The following is a 26,003-nucleotide window of genomic DNA, read 5'->3' as shown; positions in this document are numbered from 1 at the left end:
ATGTAATATAATCATGTTGGTCTATATGGAATAAACAAATGGTTGACCGGTGACCCTTTGGAGTTACTAGTAGGTGGATTTTGTTAACCTTGGGCAAATCTATGCAAGCTCTTTTACCTTTTGCAAGGCTTTTGCTGTGAGTGAAGGTAAGTAGCTTCTGGCTCTTGCAATAAATTATGCTCGTGCAATACGTTTATTAATGAAGACAGTTAATGACAATAACAGAATCAACCTGGGAAAGCAGCAGACGTCCTTTGTGTTACAATGCAGAACCTCAGTTTGTCACTATGAACACATTTTAGGAAAACAAAAACAAAATACTGTGAAGATGACAAAACAAGACAATTGCAGAGACTGTCTTGTTTTTATTTTGAAATACTTTGTGCTAAGGTCAAACTCGACAGGGATCTAAACCCAGGCAGTCAGACATTAGTGACCTTAATTGCAAATGTAAAAACATTCAAAACTAAATTCATCCTTCATTCATCATGAATTTGAATCACTTGTAAATGTGAGGCCTCCTCATGAAACCTTAATTATCAACAATTAGCATAATTGCAACCACAGCAAAGACATCACACACTGTCAGTGAGGAAAACACCCACATCCTTATTCTGTTTAAAGCGAATGCATGCTGCTTTTAGTAAGTATAAAGTGGAGCCTATCCCAGCTGTCTTAGGCTACGTCCACACTAATGCGTTTTCTCTCCGCTTTGGCCTCCCGACCGCACTGAGACGGCGCTTTCCCCAAGGAAAAACGCAGCGTTTTGAAAACGCTCTCGAAAACGCATACATTTCAAAATGGAGCTGTCCCGTCGCAGTGTGGACACACGAAAACGCAGACTTTCTAAAACGATGACGTATTTTAGTCATGTGATGCAGTCATGTGACCAAATAAACAAAGATAGCGGAGGGCATTATACAGCGGTTGTTTTGATTGTTCTCAATTTTGACGGCCCTAAAAAAGATGAATATCAGTTTGTGCATGCTCCTGATAGCTTTTCTTCAAATTCTTTAACCCTCACTCACTTTTGCGCACGCGCAGGACTGGAACGTAAGCGTTTTCATCCGTTTCAGTGTGGACGCACAACTCTGTGAAAACGACTGAAAACGCTAGTGTGGACGCGGAGCGTTTTCAGATGAAAACGCCGTTTTCAATCTATCCGGGCTAGTCTGGACGTAGCCTTAGGGCGAGAGGCAGGGTACACCCTGGACAGGTCGCCAGTCGGTTGCAGGGCTGACTCATAGACACAGACAACCATTCACACCTATGAGCATTTTAGAGTTAACCTCTAAAAAAACAATTAACCTAACCCCACTAACTGCATGTCTTTAGACTGTGGAAGGCGAGAACCCACACAAACACGGGGAGAACATGCAAACTCCACACAGAAAGACCCCGGCCTGAGGGTGGAATTGAACACTGGACGTTCCTGCTGTGAGGCAAGCTAACCACCATACCACCGTGCCGTTGTGCTGCCCTGTTGAACCAGAATATAAAAAATATGTAACATAAATCAGCTCTGAAAAGGACAGGCTAGAAATGATATTTTTTGATTTTACACGTGCTCCACACGCGTTCTGAGTCCGTTTGTTTAAGCTTTCATGAATATGCATGTGCGCATACATCTCTGTTCATGTTCTTCAATCATTATTTGTGCACAAGGTCACATCAAAATGGAGCGTAATGAAAACACTCTGCAAGGCAAAGCAAACAGCTGCGGTTTTGCACCAACTTTCAGTGCAAAGAATTCCACTGGCCAGTTTCCGTTATATTGGAATTTGGCCTGTAAGCCTGCACCCCGACGCCGAGCTTTGTTTCTCTGCAAATGTGTCCCTTTGTTTGTGTAATCGAGAGAAATTTGTTTTTGCTGAGAGCAAATTGACTGCCTTACAAAACTCTCTGCACCTGAATACACACTATTGTCCCTGATTCATATTTCTGCATAGACCCCAATTCTCCCCCCACCTTTGTCCAAATATGCAAAGTTGATTAGGGAAACTTTCCACAGACTGCAGGTATAGTTGGTGTTTTGCAGCCTTTCCAGAGATCATCTGTCTTTCTCCTGCAGTGCTCAGAGTCCTGCTGTTACCATTTCTCCAGCACTAGGCTTAATGAATATCCCCATCCCTTTTGGAATGATGTGGCTCTCATTTGTTTGTGTCTGCTGCCGTCGTTTATTTGGTTAGGTAGTCCACGGGTGTTACTTTGGCAAGTCATTGTGGGAGTAAGTTAATTAGTCCTTGGCAAGTTATTTGTGGAAAGTGAAGTTCCTGGTGACTAATACAGTATGACTGTGTGGTTCTGTGTGAGTGAATGCGCTCTTCTGTTTCTGGATCTCTTTTAAATTATTGTTTCAGGTTTTATCTATTTTATCAGAAACACAATCGTTGCATTCTTCATCCAAATACATCAAACAATGTGGATTTAGAGAAAAAACTATTATTCATTCATTACTGTTGCGAAATCAGTTTTACCCCAGTTCTTTTATTCGTCGAGGGATCCAGAGATGTTATTTTTACAAGTTATTTTTATAGTTATTTTTATATAGTTATAGTTATTTTTACAAAATCTTTATTCATCTTTATTCATCTTCATTTAAGCATGCACTTCTAGAAGGGAAGACGAGGCCGGTGTCCCTCTGAAACAATCTTCACCCCTTTGTTAGTTCCAGGCAGCTTTATAGGAGCGGCCGCATCATAAATCCCCCATGGTGTGCTGGAAACTCTGTATGTCTGTGTGTGTATGCACGAGCACGTGAGTGCCTGTGTGTGCACGTACCCGCGTGTCTATGTGAGTGCACGTGAATGACTGTGTGCATGTGGATGTGTGAGTGTAACAGTTAAAACACTGTGGGTGTGTGTCTCTTCCTAGGGGCCATAAATACCATCTCCCTTCCAGACCACAGTTATCAAGTTACATGTTGAGACCCCCACACAGGTATCCTCTGGGGAATTTCCACTCAGCATTAACTCCTCTTTGTCTTACTTTCACAGTTCAACTGGGGAGGGTCTCCTAAGATCTACTCCTAAGTTCATGACACAGTCAGGCCTTTATTTATATCCAGGGCAGTGTCAGTGTCTCTACCATAATTCTACATTCTATCTTAACACATTTCTAAACTCTAAAATAAGCTAAACATTTCTACATTACTCTATTATCCATGATTGTGATAACATCCTTGATGTAGCATCTCGATGTGCTGCAGCCACATGTCAGTTTACACTTTATTGGTCGTGGTGTAGTTAAACTGCGACTGTCCGTGATGGCACAGGTCATAAGGAACTTCTGGTTGTTGCGGGATAGATTGCAGGTCGGCTAAAATGGATCTTTTCGCTGCTTCTAAGGTTCGTTGTATAGACACTTCAGTTTGGCTGGAATGGGATCAAACAACAATTTGCAAAGTCCTCAGGCTTTATTCATCTCACATGCCAACACCATCACAGCTGTTTGGCTGAAAAAGAGTTAACACAGTTTCTTGCACAGCACTGATGATCATGCGTGTTTGCAAGCTGGTCAAGCAGACTGACGTTACTTTGAGCTTGTCAGTGTCTTTCTTCAGCAGGATTCAGCATTCAGAACTGTACAGAAATACACTTTATTAATAGCGACTGAGCTGCAGACTTGCATATGTGGTCACAGGGAGATGTTTAGACCACATACAGTGATGAAGGTTTAAAAGAGCTTAACCTGCCTTTCTGATACAAGGACAACTTAATCAGAAGCAGCAATCTTTGTACCCGAGATCTTTGAGCCAAGGTAGGTGAACACATCACCCGCTTCAAGAGCCTCTCCAGCTAGAGTAATGACATGGGCTGATCTATAAGCCAAGATATTCTGAGGCTATGTCTACTTGATTGATAAGGCTCTATAAGTGAAGCTATTCTGCATGGGCGGTTTAGACCTCCTATAAGCAGAGTTTGTTACTCAGAAGGGGACTGCAGTGATGCAGTGACTGAGCTAATCATCTAGTTGACTGTAATATTAAAGACATTAGGAGACAAGACAGCCTCGACTGACAGTCTGGATCTCACATGTGGACGTGGGATTTTGCATGTTGTTGTGGCTTTGCAGAATGGTCTTCAATGGGGACCCATCAGCTTTCCACATAGATTCCCAGTGTACGCTGTCAAAGATGGCTGTAAAATCACTGCAAGGAAGCTCCAGCTGGTACAAATTTTACCAAAGCCAACATATCCCCTCACTCTAAGATTCAAGCCTTCAGGAGTTGTCAGTATATGTCCGTGAAAGGTTGAAAAATGTTCCACACGAGAGGCATTCCAATGAAACTCGCAGGAACAGCATTTCACCGTTTGCATCTACATCGTACACTCATCACGGGGATGTCATGGTAATTTGGGGCTTTTCATTATTTCTTTGAACTGTACTTTTTGCAGGGTGGATGGATTGTACAGCGTACATGTTTAGTGACTTTAAAAATACAAGAACTTGATGCACAAGTTTAAAATTCATTTGGATTTCCTCTAATCCACATAGAGTCAAAAGTGTACTTACACTCCCACTAAAACTTGGTTAAATGTCCCAGAGCAAACTGAACCTCGACCAGACGCTTTGGTAGCCATCAACAAGCTTCTGGCTGAATATTTGTTTCCTCTTCTTGGCAGAATTAGTAGAGTTCATTTAAATTTGTTTCCTTGCATATACCCTGCTTTAAGCATAGTTCTCAGATTTTCAGAGCAAATCTAAAATAATTTCAAACTTGTGCACACAATTCTTATCTTTTAAAGTAATTAAAGATGCGTGATGTACAATCTTTCTTCCATGAAAAAGGAAACCAACAACAAAAACATTATAAGGCAAAATGTATGATATTCATGCCCATGCTGAGTGGCCTTTATCACAACTGTAGGCAGGTGTAGGTGGCAAAATGTGGTTTTAGACAACAATAGTACCAGATACTGCTAACACACTAGTTTTGCAACTGTTCAAGCTAGATTTCTAAAACTTTACATGTTTGATCAGAATGAAGATCTGAACAGCAGATGTGTTTGTTTAGGACTCGACACCTCCGCTGTGCTTTTCTGCATCCTGATATGGTGAACTGTGACAGATGTCACACCTGTTAGCACTGTCATCGTGAGCATTTAGCATGCTAGCATTAGCGTTTGTCTCACAGGACCTCTTTACCTAAATACAAACTCTGAGAGTAAAGAAAGTGTTGTAATTTTTAGACTCTGGGGTCACAGTGGTCTCAAAGTAAAAAAGATCTTTGTAAAGATTGCAATAGTATAATTTCACCACACAACACATTTCATCTAAGAGGAATTTAAACAAATGATATAGTGCATTATAACAGTTTTATGCTTTTGTTCACTTTTCTTTCATGTTTGCTGTAAAATTCTATTAAATTGCAGTCAGGAAGCTTGGCGTCTTCAGTTAAGTCCTTTATCGTTTCCTGGAAAATAGATACTTTAATGTCTGTGTTTATGTTAAGTAAAGTAAAGTTAACGATTAATTGCAGGCATAGTTGCAAAGTTCATGGATTAAGCAGTGGGTAGAGAGGAACAAAGATTCAAAAACGTGGCCAAGCAGAGGAAGGCGTCTCTGGTGAGATAGAGTGGTTAAAAGCTCTCATTATTTCAGTATCAATTAATCTGCTGAAGCTCCTCAAGCTCTGGGACTGGTATCATCAGAAAATCTATTGTTCCTTTCTCTGTCCATATCCTGTAGTCCCCCCACACTCCCCACCCGGTGCTTCCACGCCGTCTCAAGTGGCCCATCAAACACATGTTCTGAGCGGCAGCAGCTTCTAAAGAATCTGTAACTAAGTCGTGGCATATTTAAAAGCTTGTTTCAATGAGCTGGGGGTTTGAATTGTGAAACGACTGTTGACGACATTGTGCACTTGGATGCCGAGACGTTCTTAAATCGTCCTCGTGGTAGTCGAGCTGCCTTGATGCCTCTTTCCTGGTTTTCAGTTACTGCACCAAAGAAGGTGCCTTTTTGTCCATTTCCATTCTGAAATCTTTTTGTTTTGCTCCTGTTGAAGTTGGATTCTGTATTTGCCCAAACCTCCCTTTGTTTCCTGTCTAAAGCAGAGCGGAAACATTCCTAGGTGAATTTACTGGCATAACAAATGCCGTAGTGGCAGAAAATATTGGCTGGTGATAATTGATAAGTGCTAGAAGCAAAGGTGTAGAGAATCGGTTTTTAATTCCTCAGTGCGGCCGCTGGCTCGGTGTAGCGCAGACCCAGAGGGGAAGAAATAACTGATGAATGATTCCTATTATGAGCGAAACTTCTGAATTCAATGACTAATTTATTCCGCTCTTTTTTGCAGCCGATCAATATGTGAATTAATGGAAGAATGCATTTCAATTTAACAAATGCACGCTCCAAGATATGGACTATTTTTATGTGTATTATTCCTGTGTGTTTTCGTAATGCTGAGCAGAACAACAGTTATGCAGAACAACAGTTATGCGGACCATTTTCTTGCCTTCAGGGGGCATAAACAGGCACCATTCAAATGTAACAACTGATAACAGGCAAAATAATCCGAGTCCAAAAGCCTTTTTATTTTGCCTTTGTTATGTTTCATCCATTTTTCGTGCACCGAATGAAATGTAATACTGCATCCTGTGCAAAATCCTCATCAGGCAATGGCAAATAGATTTTCTCTAACCAAGCTTCCAGTGCTCTGTCTGGGAACGACTGTGATGTGACATCCTGCAACCGCAGCACAACGGCTCACATTATACAACACCAATAATCTTCTTCTCTCTGTTTCCGTCCCACTCACGCTCTCTCTGTCCAGCTCGTTCAGTAGCTGTCATTTGTTAATTCTGTTTACTGCCTTTGTCTGTTTTCTGACTCTTTTTGCATTAGTTCCTCTTCACCCTCCATCTCCGCTGAAGTGCTTTAATACGTCTGCTAACTTACAGATTTATATTTTGTTAGCTTCCATACGTAGGAGTAAATGCTGAAGAGGAAAACCTAACGTAGCATTCATTTACAAAAACAGCGAGACGGTCTCTCGTGTTCACATTTTTGATAAGACCTGCTGCCTAATGGTGTTTTGATTATCATAATTAAGCAAGCTAACTACGAAGCACACAATTTTTCAACTGGTGATCATTTTTCAGATAAACAAACCATTGAATCATTTTCAAGGCCACCCGTGAGGTTTATCTTCCAATTTAGTCCAGCTCCTCTTCCATCACGACGGTAGTAATTCACTATTCATTAAAAGGAAGCAAGAAAGACTCGAAATGAAAGAAAATAACACAGATATGTTGCATTGCTTTTGTCTCGAGCGATCAAAGGTTTTGAAAACACCTGAGAATGTTTTGTTTGAATTAATTTGTAATGTCTCTCACAGGAGTGAGACTTAATTAGGTGTATCTTAAAAAAAATCTTGTGCCTGGAGCTGCCTTTGGATGGCCCGTCTCCAATTAGAGATACAGCAGTTATAAAGGTCAGGCATATAAGTAGGTGATTGTACAAAATTTGGAATGAATTCTAAAGTTAGGTGACAGCTGAAGTAGAGTAGCTAAAATTGGATTAAGAAAATGATCCATAGGTCTCTTAGAAAAACTTAAAAGGTATTTTTCTCTCGTGATTGGCTGCGATGAGAGAAATGTCTGCTTTTGATAAAGTCCAGGAAAACATGGATCGTCACACTGACGACTTCTTCAGCTCAGAAAAGATTAACAAAGACATTGTTTTAGCAAACAGTTTAAAGAAAGGACACTAGTATAAAACTGTAATCAACAGCTATTATTTTTTTCTTGCTGTATAAAGAAAAATATAGAAAATTAAACATTTTTTTCCACATTGAAACGAGTTTATAAAGTATGCTGATTAGAATTTGATCTCACATACTCGGGCTATCAAGGGAAGCTGCAGTGAGCTAGTCAAAGTGAATCTATGATCGCTCAACATGTCGAAGCAGAAAGACAGCAGCAGGAAACGACACCAGGTGCTAATCCTGTCATGTAAGAACGGGAAGAGTAGGGCTGCAATTTGCACAGACTCATTAAAAATTCAGAACAGAAGACTGGAAAATGTTTCCTGACCAGGTGAGTCTTGGCTTCTGTTCCAACATTCGAGGATTCATCCTGCCTGGTGTCAACACTTCAGCCTGGGGTTGTTCTATAAGGCTGCGGGGAATATCACCAGAAGCAAAAACACCAAAATACGGTAAATATGGTAATATCTGAGGCAGCAGAACTTTTCTAGTTGCCACAGAAATGAACAACATCCTGAAGAATGTGCATCAGATCTCTGACGGATCCATTTTCCCATCAATTAAATATACATCTGATATCCTAATATTTAATCTGCTGAATATCTCAATTATGATATAATATTAAGTTTATCTTTAAGATACTGATATTGAGTTTTGAGATGTTGAATGTTGATGCACCAAAACTAGACACCCCACAGATATCAGCTATTACAAACATCATCACATGAACATCATCACATGACTGATTAGACATCTGGTTTCTTTTTTGATCCTCTTTTTTTCATGTTATGTCCAGAAAATCCTCCCCAGTTTTGATTTACATGCATCTCTTACCTGATCACCACTTTGTGCTGCAACCTTACAGATTAAAGTTCGAGGGCCAAAGTCAAATATGCAGAACTGAGTTACTAAACATTCAACATATGATTTTTTTTTTTTTTTTTGACCACAAAAAAACCCAAACCTTAAAAACCCATAAAAAGCTGTTGGTTATAAAATAATGTATACAAAATATCAGATAACAAAACTAATTGATTCTTAAAAATAAAGCAACTTCATTACCTGAACTTAATCATGGTTTCTTTGAGCTGCTTAGTATGAAGCATCATTGAAATACCTCTGCCTATCTCGCTATGGTTGTTAACCGTCCATTGATGACCACACTGTACCTGTTATGCGACTGCTGCTTTCTGCATGAAAGCTCAGATCTTCTCAAACTGGTTTATTGAACATTACAATCAGTTCACTGCACTCAAATGGCATCCACAGTTACCAGTTATCTCAGTCCAATAGAGCCACTTTGTGATGTGGCTGAGCAGGAGATTCATTCATCATAGATGTGCTGTTGATGAATCAGCAATGACTGGAACCTGCAATAATATGAGCTCTTGTCTGGCCTGTCAGCATGGAGCAAAATCTCTCAGGAATGTTTCCAGCAACTTGTTGAAGCTGAAGGCAGTATGGCGTCCAATCCAGTACTAGTAATGTGTGCCTAATAAAGTGGTGTATATGTTTAATACAACTTTCCAATTGTCTGATTTGTAACATTGCACAGCTCACCGATGAAGCGCTGCACATCAAATTACATAGTTGTACAGACTCACTGCAGGCATTAACCTCGAGATTCTTTAGCATAATGCTGCATTATTGATTTGGGGCTTTGCTTTGTTTATCCTTCAGGCTGTTGGGGTCCAGAATGAAGTGGTTCATGTGATGCTCCTAGCCCCTGGGCCGTGTTTTGCCCCTGTGTGCATTAGTGTGGTTAGCCTAAGCAAAGCAATACAGGTTCAGGTTAACATTACTTTGTTTGCACTCTAATGTAGATGTGGTTTCCAGTAGATGAGTCATTATTTAAATAAAAGTCACACAAGCACAGACGAGACAGGCATAGAACAAAATAATGAAGGAAAAATTCAGAAAAACCTTAAAAGCTATGTTTGGTAAATCACAGTAATAACTGCTTTTTGTACGAAATAATGGCTTTGTTGCTTTTTGTTGTCCTTAAGCAACAATGTTGCCAAACTGCAGCAGTGGTGATGTGTCCAGATTAAAAAACAAAAAAGACTTTGATCCTTTCATCCAGGATACGGGGTGAGAATAGGGATTCTTCGGAAGATGTATCTTAATATATACAGAGTCGTAGCGCCGGCAGCGTCGTTGACCTTTCTAGATTTAAAATAAAAATAACTGTCTCCATGCCGGAACACTTTTTTTCTAGCAGCGGTGGAAGCAGAAGGATTCTTCACAAGATACATGTAAACTGCCAAAGTTAAGCTCTGGCAGGGACTTTGATGTTTTTACTGAGGGAAATATTGCATTGGGTCTCATATTTGGATCGCAAATGTCTGAATCTTGAGTAGGTTTCACACTTTTCTGCCTTTAGCTTTAATTTCTCTGTAAAAGGAACCAAGTTTGGAAAGAATTTATTTGATGAAGTTACATGTGGATTTTTAATAGTACACACTCCATTCTAGTATCTGGAGATGAGCTTGTACACAAACATCATCTCTTTGGCGCACCGTTAATTAATTCTGCTAATTAAATACTGAAATAGGCATTGGTCGTTAGTGTCTTGCTGTATTTTGATTAAGCAAGAGGAAAAGTGTTTATGGTTTATTAGTTATACACTGGTAAAGTGTGACACATTGTGTTTTAAGGGACGCGTAATTGGGCCAGCATGCCAATTTATTATTTGCTGCATATGCACGCGTACCGCCGACACCAACATAAGTTAGCTGATCTGCGTATTAGGTGAACGGACTAATTGTCTGGCTTTCCTGCATACAGTATGCAAGAGCTTATTCCACATTGAAAAGTGTAGCTCTGCTTGCCTGTCACCAGTGGCTGATGGTGGCCTTGATATTATCCATTTCTCACCAGGTCTCCAACACATTGTCAGCAATGAGTAATGACACGTCTCAATATAGCACTGAGAGTGAAAATGGCAGAATGGACAAGGACATGACTTTCCTGCCACAGTAACTCTGGGCTCGGATGACAATGACAAAGGTTCTGTCTTTCTCTCCCTCACACACACACAGACACACACACACACACACGCACACATTTACTACAGTGCAGCACATGCAAAACGTGCACGTGAATACAAACTCACACTTTGTTGCCGAGGACTAATCAAGCATATTTTTTCTTGTCGTGACTCTTTCAGATCAGCACGCTGAAATGCCCTAATGATCATGTGAAAGGCAGATAGGGATGCAAATGTGTTAAGGCTGGATCAGCGTTGATGGTGCAGCAGTAATTTACGAACACATCACCACACTCTAAGAACACAATTTATCACACATGTATCAGGAAAGCAAAAGGAGAAAGTGAGAAGAAAAGCTATAGCGAAGTGAGAGAAAAGAATGAGTGAGATGGGCATAGTGGCAGGTCTAAAGGTGAGAGCGAAGAGAGTAGAGCTGCGAGTTTTCTTTCCCAGAATACCCCGTGGTGAGCCATTCCCAACTCGGTGAATGCGCCGTTCACCGTGCTCGCATTTCACCGTCCCGTTCCACCTGCAGAGCATTGATACGTTTTAAAGCACCATCGCTCCTTCTTCATAGCCACTGTATCTCAGCTCAGCGAAGGCGTGGATTTGACAGCATGATTTATCTTAGCCTTTACTCTTCTAACCTGCCACTAAAAATACCTCATGGTGTCTCTTTGCCTCGCAGCTCCTCTTACCCATCTTTACAAATATCACAGAGCTGTGCATGATGGGATTGATGCGCTCATCCCTAGGCTTCAAACTCCGGCCAGATTTCTACAGGCAGTGCTTAAAAGTCCATAAACTTGCTTGTGCACTGCTCACATAAATATACACACACACCACTGACTGACTGTAATCCTTCTGTGCAGTGTTCTATTTAACAGTTTTAGGTCAGGTTTTTGATTTCTCTCTTTGACATTTCAAAGGTCATCCCCCAGTGGATTTGATAAGAGTGGCCATTTCAGAGACCACTCGCTGTGTCTTTGGTTTGTTCTGGTTGGGTTGTGTTTGTGATTACTGTTTCACTGTGTGCTTTCTGAACTTTGTAGCTGGGGTGGTGGAGCAGCGTTGTGGTTAGTGATGTGAGTGTTTGGCAGATGAAGCCAAATCATTGTCTACGAGTGGCTCAGTTTTACCTCTTCTGTTTCCATCATGCTGACAGAGGTGAAAGCAACAGCATGGTCACTGTCAGCGGAGAAGCAGTGTAAACGTGCAGAGACCTCACCTCAGCGGTCAGGCACAGGATTATGACCGCTGACAGGTGATGTGAATAACACTGATTTATTTTCTCTTCATCGTGGGACCTGTTATGGGTGGGATACATTAGGGGGCAAATGAAGAGAAGAGAAGCTACACAACTTCAGATTTAGTGGAGTTTATCTGGTCTGCGGTCGTCCAAAGAAGGAACAATGGCAACCAGTGGCAGAGTCGTAGGTAGTCAAGGCACACTGATGCACATGGGAATCAAAGGCTGTCCTGTGTGGGCTGATCTGACAGATGAGCTACTGTAGCTCAAATCTTCCCCCCAAAAATGTGAAAAGTTCTGATAGAAAGGTCTCCGAATACACCGTCCATCACAGTTTGTCGCCTAACAGGGCTGCATAGCCAAACACCAGTCAGGGTGCCCATGTTGACTCCTGTCCAATGCCGAAAGCACGGACCGATGGAAGAAGGCGGCCTGGATTGATGAATTGCATTTTCTTTGACATCATGTGGATGGCCAGGTGCATGTGCATCGCTTCTAGGGAACACGACAAAGGATGCAAGCCAGCAAAGGCAGTGTGATGCTTTGGGCAATATTCTGCTCTGAAGCCTGGAGTCCTGCTATCCACGTAGATGTCACTTTGACATGTACCGCCTACTTAAGCATTGTTGCAGACCATCTACAACCTTTCATGGAAATGGTATTCACTATTGGCTGTGGTTCGTTTCAATAGGATAATGTACCATGCCACAAAGCAAAAACAGGAATGGTTTAAGAGCACAGCAAGAAGTTTGAAGGGTTGATTTGGCTTTAAAGGATCCATTGTTAACATCATGGTGCCACAGCACGACATCAGGGGTCAAACAGAGTAAAAGCCTTGATGTTCATGTTAGGATGCCTGGGTCGTTGATCCAGGGTTTTTGGGTTTATTATATTATTTATAATTTCTAGTCTTTGGGTTTTTGTTAGAGTCATGTCTTATGGTTTGTCTCTGTGTTCTATAGTTGCTGTCTCCCCTGTCGGCTGTATCCCCTTGTTAAGTTCGCGTCTCTGTGTTATGTTTCCTGTTTTACTTTGAAAGTCCGTGTTTCATGTTAGTGTATCTGGTTTTGCTTTCCTTGTCTCGTTAGTCCTGATTTGCCCCAGCTGTGTTTCCCTCCTGTTGCCCATTCCCTGATTGCTCCCTCTATGTATTTAAGCCCTGTGTTTTCATCAGTCCTTGTCGCGATCTACCGTTTACTATGCTGTGTGTTCTGTCTGCTTGCCTGAGTTTATTTGGAGTCTCAGTTTTGTTACCTTTTTTGAGTTCAGCATTAAAGCTGTTTTGAGTTCACCTTTTGCCTCCGAGCGTCTGCACTATGGGTCCACCATTCCTGCCTGCACACAGCCTACACCTAACAGTTCAGGGCTGTTCTGGCAGCAAATGGGTGACGAGCAATATGTTTTTTGGCAGGTGGTCATAATGTCATGCCTGATTTGCGTATATGCTGCCATATCTTTGTGAACTCATTATAGTACTTCAATGTTTTGGTCAGAAGTCTTGCTGCAGCATTTTGAACAATCTGTAGACGCTCCAGGGAGTTTTTGTTTAAACATGTAAACAGTGAATTACAGTAGTCCAGTCTTGATGAAATGAAAGCATGAATGACATTTTCCAGTTCAGTGCGAGATACAATGGGGCTTAGTTTGGAAATGTTTCTTAAGTGATAAAAACAGGACTGAACCAAAGATTTGACGTGAACATCCAAAGTGAGAGCCGGGTCGAAGATTACCCCGAGGTTCCTGATAGACAATTTCACAAATGTTGCAGGAGGACCAAGAGCATTCATTATCTTAGGTACGTGTCTGTCAGGAGGACATACAAGGACTTCAGTCTTTCCTTCGTTGAGTTGGAGGAAGTTGTCAGCCATCCAAACTTTAACGGATTCTTAGCACTCGTTCAAAATCTGCAGCTTAGAAACATCTTGGGGCTTGAAAGAAATGTATAACTGGATATTGTCAGCGTAGCAGTGATAGCAAATGTTTTTAAAGGGGCTCAAAATATGCTGGAGGGGAAGTAGTTATATTAAGAACAATAAAGGCCCCAGCACAGAGCCATGTGGCACACCATAGATCAGGACGTGGAAGATGACCTGTACTTAGAGACTGCCACAAAAAAGTAACGTTCATACAGATACGAAGAGAACCACTCTGAGGCTGATCCAGATACACCAACCCAGTATTTCAGCTTGTCAAGTAGGATGTGATGGTCAATGGTTTCAAAGGCCGATGTGAGATCCAGCATCATCAGAACAGAACATTTTCCTGCATCGTTTTGCATCAAAAAAATGTGTGAGCACCTCGGCTGGAGTCCAGGTGTTCAGGCAATCGGTAAACTGCCCTGCCGTGATATTTCATCACTGTGTGCTAGCAGCCTAGGTTACAGCTTCCTGGGGTCATTTCTAGCATTATTTTCATCAGAGCAGAAAGAACTGCATCAGAGATTTCAAAAGGAAAGAGAGAATTTTTCACTATATTACACAGCAAAAAGCATGTCTTTGTTTACAGCAGCAGGAGGGTGGAAGATAAAATTAGATTATGCTATTGTGTTCTCAAGAGCAAAAACAACATTTCAGATGGGCTCCTTCTGCTCGAACAGTTCAATTACTTTACCAAAACCTTGCCTTTGCTCATTTCTTCATTTTTACCATTTCTTGTCAACTTTGTTTTGAATTTGCTTTCTACTTTTCTCTCCCATCCTTATTTAACATACGGGCTGAATAAATATAAATAAAGAATTTAAGAGAGCAGCAGAGTTTTCTCAGAGACTATGCCCTTATCTATAAATGTGTAAGGCATATGGTGCTGACTGCCAGATGCAGATGTTCAGCCTGTTTGCATCATATATTATATATACAGCTCTCCTTTAAAAAAAGAAAAGAAAGAAATTTCTCTAAGAGTAGCTCGTATTAACAGTTTTATTGCATTCAGTGTACACTTAACGACTCGCTATGTATGTGTGTATGTTTATATGTTGTTGTGGGGTTTTAGGGTAATTAAAAATGTTGATAGACACTATGTAGCTATTTCAGTTATTGCCAGTTTCAACGATATGGTTTCTCTTCTGTTTTTTGTAGGATATCGTGGGCCAAAAGCTGCCGTACAGATCTAAGAGATCCCTGCTGGTTCCTAATATATCTATAAGTGAGAACGAGCGAGGTCCCTTTCCCAAGTTTATTGGCCAGGTAAGGAACACATGCTCCTATCATCCCAGATACAGCCATTGTTTAAAGTGCATTAAAAAGCAATATTAAAGCGTATTTTTCATAAAAATAAGTTAAAACTGAAATGGCTCTCTTTCCTGTCTTTTTTAACCACAGACTTATTTACAAAATATATAAAATATTGTTTTTATCTGCTTCCAAAAACACTAAGGCAGATTTTCTTATTAATTTACTTTCAAAATGTATGGAATAAGTTCACCTTTGACCTTTATAGTGTTGTTTTTTTTAGACTATATATTCATATTTTACAGTTCTTGCCAATATTCAAAGCATGTAGGAGTCATTTATCCTGCACACAGTCAAAAGCAGAGTAATTACCAGATTGAGCTGTTTTTAATTGCCCACTTATCTGCTTTATTTTGACAAGCTATGATGATTTTAAAAAATGCTAATCAGATTATTATTGTTACATTTTTGAGGGAGATTTGATGTGTGGAAATTAATTAAATTGTGTAAATACTTTCTTTAATTACTGTTTATAAAATATTAATTGCATTAAATGTCGGGGCCTGTTGTTAACATTTGGAGCACTAATGCCACACGCTTGTCTTCCTTCTGCACTGACATGGATGGGTTTTTTTTAATAAATATGGTTACTTGTAACCATATAAAGTGGAGACGTTTACCCACCAAAAAGCTGTTTTTGCTGCGTTTGAAAATATCCTTTCATAACAGATGCTTACTGGATGTCACAGTTTTATATTTAAAAGCTGTTGTTGTTCGAGAAATGACTTCGTAGTCAAAGAAGTCGAGTTAGTTTAAATGCCAGGTCTCTCTTGAAAATGAGAGTTTTTACCTGGATAAATAAAGGACTAATAAAAAAAAAAAAGATCGACGCAGGTGGAGCGTTTTATTTTGAGATCAAGTATGACACATGCCGCCATGTAGAGAGAAAGGTAAACCAGAGGTTCATTTTCATCTATAGTTTGGAGAAATGTGTCACGCTCTGATTTCATTTTAAATGCTGATTTTCAGTTTATTAAAGAACTAACAATAACATCCTGACATGGAGTGACTTTCATGTGTTTTGGGCCGGATCAAAATTCTTGACAAAATAATAAAAAATTAAGATTTTTTGTTTTTCAGATTAAAGCGTTAAACTATTTTGATATATGTATAAGTGTTGCAGCGTAACACGTATCTATAAACTATATATATTACAGTGTTAGTATATGTGTAATAATGTTTTATCACCTTAAAAAATGTAAAATGGCAATTTTAAAGTTAAAGTTGATGTATGATAAAAGACCTTTCAAACTCAGCACATCTCTAGCAAATAAATAGAACTAATGAATAGAAAAATAACAATACATTTTCATACAATCTGTTCTTGGTGATCAGTTGTTTTTCTTATCTGTAATTGTATTATTTTACATCCTTTTATCAGTTTAAGCCAAAACGATCTGCTTTGGACCCTTTTTGTAAAGAAAAACTCTGATACATACATAATCTTCAGTTATGGGTAGTGTGTGCAAACATTTGCAAACATCACTGAATTTAAACCATCATGTGCACATTTATTAAAACACAAATGTGAAATGTGTGTTACAGAAAAAAGTTTAAATTTGGACTTTTGGTAAATTCTCTCTGCAGCATGTTGCCTGATTCTTTCATCACAGAAAAAAAACTAAGTGTGTGTCCTGGTGACAAAGCAAAGGTGACGCAGCTGATTACTTGTATGGGAGATTAAAAACATTAATAACTTGCTCGACACTCCTCCAGTTTCTATTATTTCACTTTTTTCACATGAGAAGTGCAACATGTAAATCACTTCACCTGAACCCTGCGGAACAAACGATCAACCAAAAGTCAAACACTTTGACACCTGTGTAAGGTGTTTGTATTGATCTGTATTACAAAGCTTTGATTTATGAGCTTTGTTCTAAGGCTGGGCACTAAGAGATCATCCACAGCTCTCAATGCTCACTCAGACTAAAATAAAAAAGATATCCTTCCCTGAGCCTTGCACATAACAGATAATTGTGCCCTGGAGAGCATGACCACGGCACAAAGCCCGGCTCTACCTCTCATACTAATGCTGTACTCAGTATGGTCCCTGTAAAGCCTGGAGATGCAAGGTTGGACTGGACCAAGTGTGTCAGACCACCAGGTGATGCTTTTGAGGGACAGCTGTTGGCCGTGGGGTCGTGCAAATTTCTTGCCTTGTCAACAGCTGGAAGATAAGAATCAGCAGAATAGAGTAATCTGTATGGGGCACATTATTTCTGCAGTATGTTCTGGACCTGACTGGACAGAGCATTGACCAGTGATACAGGAGGAGCAGTTTACCCTGTGCAGTACTTACACATTCAAACAAGCAGCAGGAGCATTGTGCCTACATGACATTCATTATTTTTTCACTCTCTTCTTCCATTGGGATGCCTTAACCATCCTTCTAGTTTCCCAGTTCCTGCTTGTCATCACTATTTGTGCATTCCATACATTCATGCCTGTATCCCTTCATCCCTCAGCTCTGCATGAGAAGACAGGCTAATGTTGGCCATTTTACCTAATAGAAGCTCTGTGTTGGTGACTTGGCGTAATTGATTTTCCACACCAATAGCTTTTCTTCTTCTTATACAACATACCACTTCCATGTGGCAGCCATTCATTTTTCATACTTCCCTCTTCCCTCTGAGAGATAAACAGCAAGAAGCACTGAGAGGAATACAATTTGTCTTTTCAAGATGGCGCCGAGTATGGCAGCCTCGTCGCGAAATGCATATACTCTTATATATTGTACATATATTTATTACTTTCAGATTTAGCCATTCTTATATTTTGCTTGTTTTACGTTATTGTATCTTTGCACACAAGAATTTCACTCGCATGTACTGTACCAGTGTACCTGCACATGTGACGTGACAATAAAAGTGATTTGATTTGATTTTGAGTGTGTAGTGTGTGCATATGTGCACATGTGCAATGCGTGTGTGTACTTTGGGGGGGGGTCAGCTGTCAGCAGGGCTCACAGGGGAAGGCTAAGAACCTTGTTGTTTATGTCACAGCTCCTGCTAGCTGTGGAAGTGTTTTGATACAGAGGTCTCTCCCCTGCCCTCCCTCGGGAGCCCTTAAACAGCTCACACAGCAGCTGGAACATGCATTGAAACAGATATGCTTAAACGTTTCTCTTTGTAGATGCCACCTCAGTCTCGGCTGATAGGACCATTTTTTAGACTGTTGTATTTAGGAAGACAAATCAGTCAAATCAGCCCATGTGGTTCAAATGTTTCATCTTAAAGGGACCTTTTTATTTTTTTATTTTCATTTTTTGCCTTCTTGTCTGGGATTAAGTGTGAGTCATTCTGTCATGTGGGGATAGAAGGCTGATAAAATAACTTCAAGCTTCAGGGAGAAATGTTCCTCGACCTATAAATGTGTATATGGGCCTGGGAGCTAATATCCCTCCTCTGCACATGCCCAGACTCAACCGTACCTCTTCAACAGGTAAATTGTTTCTTTCAGACAGAAGGATTTATTTATTTATTTTTCAGCCATTGTGATTGCTGCAGTATTAGTTTTGGGGAGTTTGGTAAGTCCTCCTGTAAAAGACTGAAAATACAGTTTTTTATTGCACAAAAACTAACAAACAGAAAAAGTATTGTTGTGTTTTTGGAAAGTTGGGAATTTTACTGGCTTTCTGTCTCCTTTTTGGGCACTCGTTTGATCGTCCAGCCAACAGCTTGCTCCAGTTTTGAGCTGTTTTCCCTTTATCTAAGGGATGTTTCAAATTGCAATTCTGCTAAAGCAATAAATCTGGTTGGGAGCCAATCACAAGTGATGACCAAAGGAAAACAAACAGAAAATTGAACCCTGGGTAACACAGGATAGAATGTAATTGAGAACCAAGTAGCAAAGCTGTATTGGACCCAGCGTTTCAAGTTCATCTGTCTTTTTCTGTCACTGGAATCTGTTGCTGCTCCATGAAATAAAAAGTTACTGAGATGTTGCACAGCGACTCTGAAAGTTCAGTGATTCTCTTCACCAAGTGCCATGTCTGTGTCCAAGAACATGAGGTGTCTTAAATGTACAGTGCTCCAATATAAGATCTCTTTGAATCTCATGGAACAAAGTTCATCCCATATATAATATGAGTTATGATGGATTCTCCACCATATGGCATTCAAAGTCATGTTCTTATAGATGATTTTGAGGACATGTTTGTCAGCCCATCTATAAATGTTAAACAAAGGGACATATACTGTAGCTGGCTGTAGCTCAGGTGGCAGAGCAGGTCAGCCACTAATCAGAAGGTCGGTGGTTCGATCCCAAGCTGCATCCTGGCTGCATGCCAAATATCCTTGGGCAAGATACTAACCCCATGTTTGCCTACTGGTGGTGGTCAGAGGGCCCGGTGGCGCCTGTGTCCGGCAGCCTCGCCTCTGTCAGTGCGCCCCAGGGAAGCTGTGGCTACTATGTAGCTTGCTATCGCCAGTGTGTGAATGTGTGTGTGACTGGGTGAATAACTGAATGTAGTGTAAAGCGCTTTGGGGTCCTATGGACTAGAAAAGCGCTATACAAATGCAGGCCAGGCCATACTGTATCATTTATTTTCATTTGGACTTTATTCAGAGAAGAAAAAGAAACTAATTTGGAGCACTTTATATGAAGATCTATTTTTAATGGGAGTGATTGAAGGTATTGTAATATTGTACACTTGAAACACTGCATATATAAAGGCTAATATACATAAAACCCTTCTCTCATAACTTTTTTAATAATAAAACTCATTGCTGCAGCCAAAAGATTCCTTGCTTCTGTCTGAGTTACCAGTTCTGTCTAACATAAACTAAGAAGCAACTAACTAACCAACCAGCTGCTTGCTTCTAAGCTCCCTACACCAGCCTTCCCCAACCTTTTTTGCACCACAGACGGTTTAATGTCAGACAATATTTTCACGAACCGGCCTTTAAGGTGTGGCGGATAAATACAACAAAATTATTAGCTCCTGAATTGCACCAACAACACTGAGAGTAACATCCTCCTCTCTGCCCCTTAATGCTCTATGGTCGCTATGGTAACGCGTAAATATTTCTTTCAAAATAAGACACACAGCTACAACACGGGAAAAGACCCAGGGAAACCGAGTTAACGATAACAACCCTGAAAACCATAAATTTCACACCCGAGCCTCAACTCTCGCGGCCCGGCACCAAACGACTCACGGACCGGTACCGGTCCGTGGCCCGGGGGTTGGGGACCGCTGCCCTAGACTACCACGACCTGGATGACTGAGAACCTCCACAGATATATAACCAACCAACCCAGTGATGCGATGCTCTGTACTGACCTAAGATGCTCTAAACATGCTCTAAAACTGAACACGTGTTTCTTAAATCCAGCTTCGCAGACGGCGTTAAATCTATGGCTGTTTTTGAGAACAGCACTCCATCATCTTTATACATGTAGCATTTCACATCCACTTTAAAAGAGAGAAAACCTACAGCGAATTAAGCAGAAAATATGTTTCTAATTGGCTCCAGGTCTGCATACCAACTGCTTGGACAGGCTCAGAGAAAGCAGTCTGGGCAAGTTTTGTGGTCCTAATAGAAAGTCTTTACGTATTTCCAAAAAAGCCTTTATATCAAAGTGAGTGGTTAATCGTAAAATAAGTACAAATTTATAGTCAAGTAAGAAAACACATGGAAGAAGCTTCATTAAATACCCACCGAAGTCTCTGACATGTCAACACGGACTCTCAAACCCTTCAATCAGTAGAGCAATCTTAAGTTTTTGTGCTGTACTGAAGCTGTCAGTTATTCACCCTGTGTTTATCCTTCTTTACCTTTGGGTCCAGCTCGCAAATCAACTCAACGTGTCTGACTCGACATGACAGCACCAATAAAGTTCTGCTGGTGAGAGGAATGAGGCCCGGTTTGGTTGTAGCCTCAGCCTCAAACACAGTACAGCGAGTAGATGTGTCTGACACCTTTGTTTCATTGTTTCAGTGAGGAGTGCAACCTGATTTGCTCTGCCTGTCAGTCTGTATGCGTCTGTTGTCTTTTCACCCTCTATCTGGTGTCTGTCAGCTGTAGTGTTTTTTCCTTTAAACTTTTGCATCTTTTCTCCAACCACTGTATCCGTCTTTGTCTTCCTGTTATTACATAAAGAAGCTATAATATCAGAAAAGTAGGCTGCCTTCAGCCCCCTCGTCAGATCTAACTGATTTGCTTAATTGTCTAATGAAAATCACAAAGTTCTTGACTCTATCTTATACCGTCTGTCTTTCAGCATGACAATCATGCTTGTTTTGGTGTTCGCCGACAGCGAGTTAAAACTCGACTTCCAGACACGCAGAGCCCATGTGAAATCCATTTTGATGAGAGGGACTTAGAAAAATGAGGGGAAGCAATAAAAACCAGATTTGTCAGCTGTGAACTACGTGAGAGATGCTGTCCATGTGTGAGCCTAAGCAAGATTGAAAGATTGGTCATCCGTCTGCCTGAGAAAAACCGATGCAGGCAACCAAAGCCCATCGAGAACGCTAGCATTTCCATTTATTTCTGTTTTTTAAAATAAAAATCCTCTAATTTTTTTTCTGTGCTCTCCATTTGTTGGTGTGTGAACTTGAATGTCACAAACCTGTTGCCATGGGGGAAAAAAATCACTTATAAAGGTAACAAGGGCACGCTAAACTGTAAACGAGAGTTTGTTTTCAAGAGCAGAATTTCCCATTACAGCAGTTCCAGCTGACCCTCTTAGCACAGTCTTGATGCTTAATAACACTCTTGTGTTCATACTTCTTTTTTTCCCCACATGGGTTCCTCTTGATTGTTGCTCCTCTCAGCTCATTGTGATTGGTTCAGATTGTATTGGCTGATGGGTAATGATTAGCAGAGCCCTCACTAACCAGTCAAAGCCTGTTAATTAGCCCAACTGTGTTTCCCATCGTCCAGCGTGGAGGACTGGCCCTGCTCTGTTTGTCCGCGTCTTCACTGGGCCTTTCTGTCTCGTCCCCCTCATTAGCAGGCTGGAGTGGCAGGACAATCAGGCAAAACGCTGTTCCGAGCTTTGCATGCTTGTACACATACACACACACACATACGTGCACACACACACACACTGGCGTGGTCCCAGGAGTCCTTTTATGGCTGGTGATTGTCATTCGCAGCTGGCTGTGTGACCTCTACAGGGATAACAGAAGCATCACTGAGGGATGCTACTGCATACTCTCCCTCTCTCTCACTCTCTCTCTCTCTCACACACACACACACACACACACACACACACACACACACACACACACACACACACACAGGAGTCAGAATACTCCCTCATTCTCCCTTAAAAAGTACAAGGACATGTGTAGTGTGTGTGTGTGTGTGGAAGGCTTTTGCATGTTACGACTCAGGCTGATCATGTTTACTTTAGATTAACTTTATATTAAATATGTATTTTTCATGAAGATATCTTTGTACATTCAGCCATGTCCTGTACATAGCCTATGATTCAGTATCCTGCAGAACCACATTTAGCAGCAATAAGTTTACATTATTTTCTGTTTGACATTAACGAGTGTCTCACATCGATGGGAAGAATTTTTGGCCCACTCTTCTTTATAAAATTATCCAGTTGAGGTTTGCTGGCATTTGTTTGTGCACAGCTCTCTTTAGGTCCCGCCACAGCATTTCAGTGAGACTGAGGTCTGGACCGTGGCAGGGCCAATGCAGCAACTTGATTTTTGCTGTGCTTTGGATCATTGTCTTGTTGTACGACCCAGTTTCGGCCGAGCTTTAGCCTGACTCTTTAGTCTCACTCTAATCAGATGATGTACAAAGGAGTTCATAGTCAAATCCGTGAGTGCAGCGTTCCCCTATGACTGTAAAACAAGCCCAAACCATCAGAATGTACTGGACAGTCAGAATGAGGTGTTTGTACTGACATGCTGTGTTTTTCTTACCAAGCAGGGTGCTGTGCATTATGGCCAGACATCTCCTTTTTCAACCAAAAAAACAGACATTGTTTCCATAATCTTATAAGTTTGCTCAAATGCAACTTTGCAAACTGTAGCTGTGCTGCAGTGTTCTTCTAGGAAACAAGAGGCTTTCTCCTGCTAAACAACTTTTGAAACCAGCCTTGTTCAGCTTTTTTTCTCGTTGTGTTCTGTAGTAAAGATTGACATCTAACGTGCTGATCAAGGCTTGTAATTCATTTATTTTTTATTTGCAGTTTATCTGAGCGTTGCACGGTCGGACTTTGGGGTAAATTTGTCGCAGCATCCACTTCTGGGTAGATTGTGGCATTATGTTAACGCACAGCTGAATGCTCCAGAGCTGCAAACTTTCCAAAGTTCTGTTTTTACAGAGGTGGTCACATTTGCTGATGATTAATTAATAAAGTGCATTTGATTAGCAGCAGCTTACTGCTACGTATAATTCCCATGGAAGCAGTAAGGCTGTACTCGGTATTTCAACTCCTGTGAAAACCTCATTTTTCACATCACTAATCACAGGTATACAGCTACACACACCTATACAGGGTTTTATTTCTCGTCCACCCGACATTTTACGTACGCTGGTTTTAACACACCAAAACCAAAACCAGTCATAAACATACACACTCTGCTGTTGATCTTATTGTTTTGGCGCTCATTTTTTTCAACAAGCTGCTGTTTGGTGTTGCAGAGCAGCGGCACACCTCTTGTCATCTTCCTGCAGTATCACAAGCCCCGCAGTCTTTCATGTATGCTTGGGTGGTAATGAGATCTGATAGAAAGAGGTGAGATTCTCTCATCAGTCCTCCCACACACACACACACACACACACACACACACACACACACACACAGGGAGACAGACTCAGTGGAGACAAAGCCACTGGGAGCACATTTCTTCGCCAGCACGCGTGTACATCACAGAGAGTATGTGTCGTTGTGCACAGTAAATTATCACGCTGGTGCCCCACAGAGACATCGTCTAATCAGTCTAAACTTCTCCTGACACTTCAGCTACTCTCCAGCTGAAGTTATTGTAGCTTTATCAGTGATCTCCCTCTCGCACAGTCCCTACTTCCGCCTCTCTCACTTATTCTCTCCTCATCCAGCCTCCCTCTACAACTCTTCTTGTTTTTCCCTTCACTCCCCCCCACGCCTATCAAAGTTTGATGCCAAGCCATCTGCGAATCCTACTAATGTTGCACCTCATTCTTTTTCACTTCTCTTCATCTGACCCAGTTTGTCACTCTCTGCAGGTGCTGGCTGCCACTGTGATTACAGACCAGAAATATCTCTGTCTTTAATGACAGCAGTGCCACCTGTTTGAGTGTGTGCAGCGCTGGGTTTTGTTTTCGCGTTCTGTCCTACGAAGACGACGAAAACAATCATAGTTTTGTTGTTTTGCGCCATTCTAATTTTTAATATTGCCATTTTTTAAAGAAAAAAAAAGAAAAACAAAAGCCAAGAGGAGATATTCTCAGCATGCGGTGCTTATTCATAAAAAGCTGCCTTCTGCTAAGCTTTTTTAAAAATGTGGATGTTTCTTTATGTTTTAAAAAGTAGAAGAAGCACAAGAGGAAATGGAAAAGGATGACTATATAAAGAAATATTGATGCTTAACAGAAGAGCTAGGATGGACATATTAGAGAGAGTACCCGGGGACCAAGGAGCCTAAGAGCGAGAGGGAGCAGAGAGAAAAGATGAAGCAGGACATGGAGATAAATGGCAGAGAGCTCTGGAGAGGCTATAAGCATTTCAGCTTCATCTGGCGCAGACTTGTAACGCTGTAGTCTCATGTCCCATGCTCTTTCAAGTGGGAGTAGAAAGGCCTTCATTTTAGCTGCTGTCCCATTGAAGTGTATTCTCATTAAAGGCAGCCTCGTGGCATTTCTCTTATCACAGGCACCATACAGGGTGACCGTTTAGATCCTTGACACAGCGACAGTGTTGAGGCCCAGAAGAGTGCTGACACGGGTGATGACCCTCGGCGTGCTTCTGTGGCATTTAGAAAGAACAGATTTATAGAAGTGATGGATTTCAAGATGTTTTGGTTTCCTTTGTTTTCTGAACATTTTTATGTGTTTTTACTTTATTTATTTTTGGTAAACTTAAAAAAAATACACAACATGAGGTGTGAGTTACACTGATCTATAAGACGAGACAAGAAATGAATCATTCAAATGAAATCTCTCTCACACACACACACACACACACACACACAAAAGCTGTGTCCCAAAACGTCGGCTGCATCCTTCGGAGGACCCGGCCTTCGCGGTCTACGTGGGCCGGGTCCTTCGAAGACCGAGAAGGCCGGAAGTGCGAGGCTGTGAAATGGGACGGTCTAGCCTTCAGATTTGCGTCACCGCTGTCTCGGTGGAGTTTAATAAACTCAGCCGTCTGCTCCTTGCTGTCTAAAATATAACAGGACACTGGCGTAAATTCTCGACCGCCTCACACTTTGATGTTTGACGTTTATTCAGCTGTGTGAAGATCCCGGAGGAACCCACCCGATGGATTAATAAAGTTTTATTTAATCTAATCTAATTTAATAACTTTGATCTCAGCCAAACCGATTTACTCTGGAACAAATAAAACACAGAAAAAAGCCAAACAATAACATTTTTAACTTATCTGAGCGACTTATGTTTAACATGAGTAGTGAAAGACAGCGGGGGTCTGAAAACGATGAATCCGGGAGTCCGCTGCTCTCGCCGGCTCGAGTGACCATTGAACACCCCGGCTAGCTATCGAGCTGGTGGGTAACAGACATCTCAGAAAATGTCAGCGCACTTTTGCAAATATGTGATGTCTTGATAAACCAAGCAGATATTTGAAGTTTACACAGCTACATTCTCGCCTGAAAATATGTTAAAAGTTTATTTTGTGACCCAGAAAGATTAA

The 26,003-nt window shown here is 41.1% G+C and overlaps 1 protein-coding gene across 2 annotated transcripts in view; it reads left to right on the top strand.

The window, feature by feature from the left end:
- Nucleotides 1–26,003, top strand: part of cdh13 (cadherin 13, H-cadherin (heart)) — a 356,939-nt gene that overhangs the window by 120,515 nt on the left and 210,421 nt on the right. For both annotated transcript variants that reach the window (XM_013272522.3, XM_013272523.3), the window contains exon 4: nucleotides 15,024–15,131. In XM_013272522.3, the coding sequence (XP_013127976.1) occupies nucleotides 15,024–15,131 (108 nt within the window). The remainder of the gene's footprint in view (nucleotides 1–15,023; nucleotides 15,132–26,003) is intronic.

The sequence above is a fragment of the Oreochromis niloticus genome, linkage group LG7, assembly GCF_001858045.2.
Source record: "Oreochromis niloticus isolate F11D_XX linkage group LG7, O_niloticus_UMD_NMBU, whole genome shotgun sequence".
Classification (NCBI taxonomy): Eukaryota; Metazoa; Chordata; class Actinopteri; order Cichliformes; family Cichlidae; genus Oreochromis; species Oreochromis niloticus.
The sequence above is the reverse complement of the archived record's forward strand: the minus strand, read 5'-3'. Positions and strand labels throughout refer to the sequence as shown.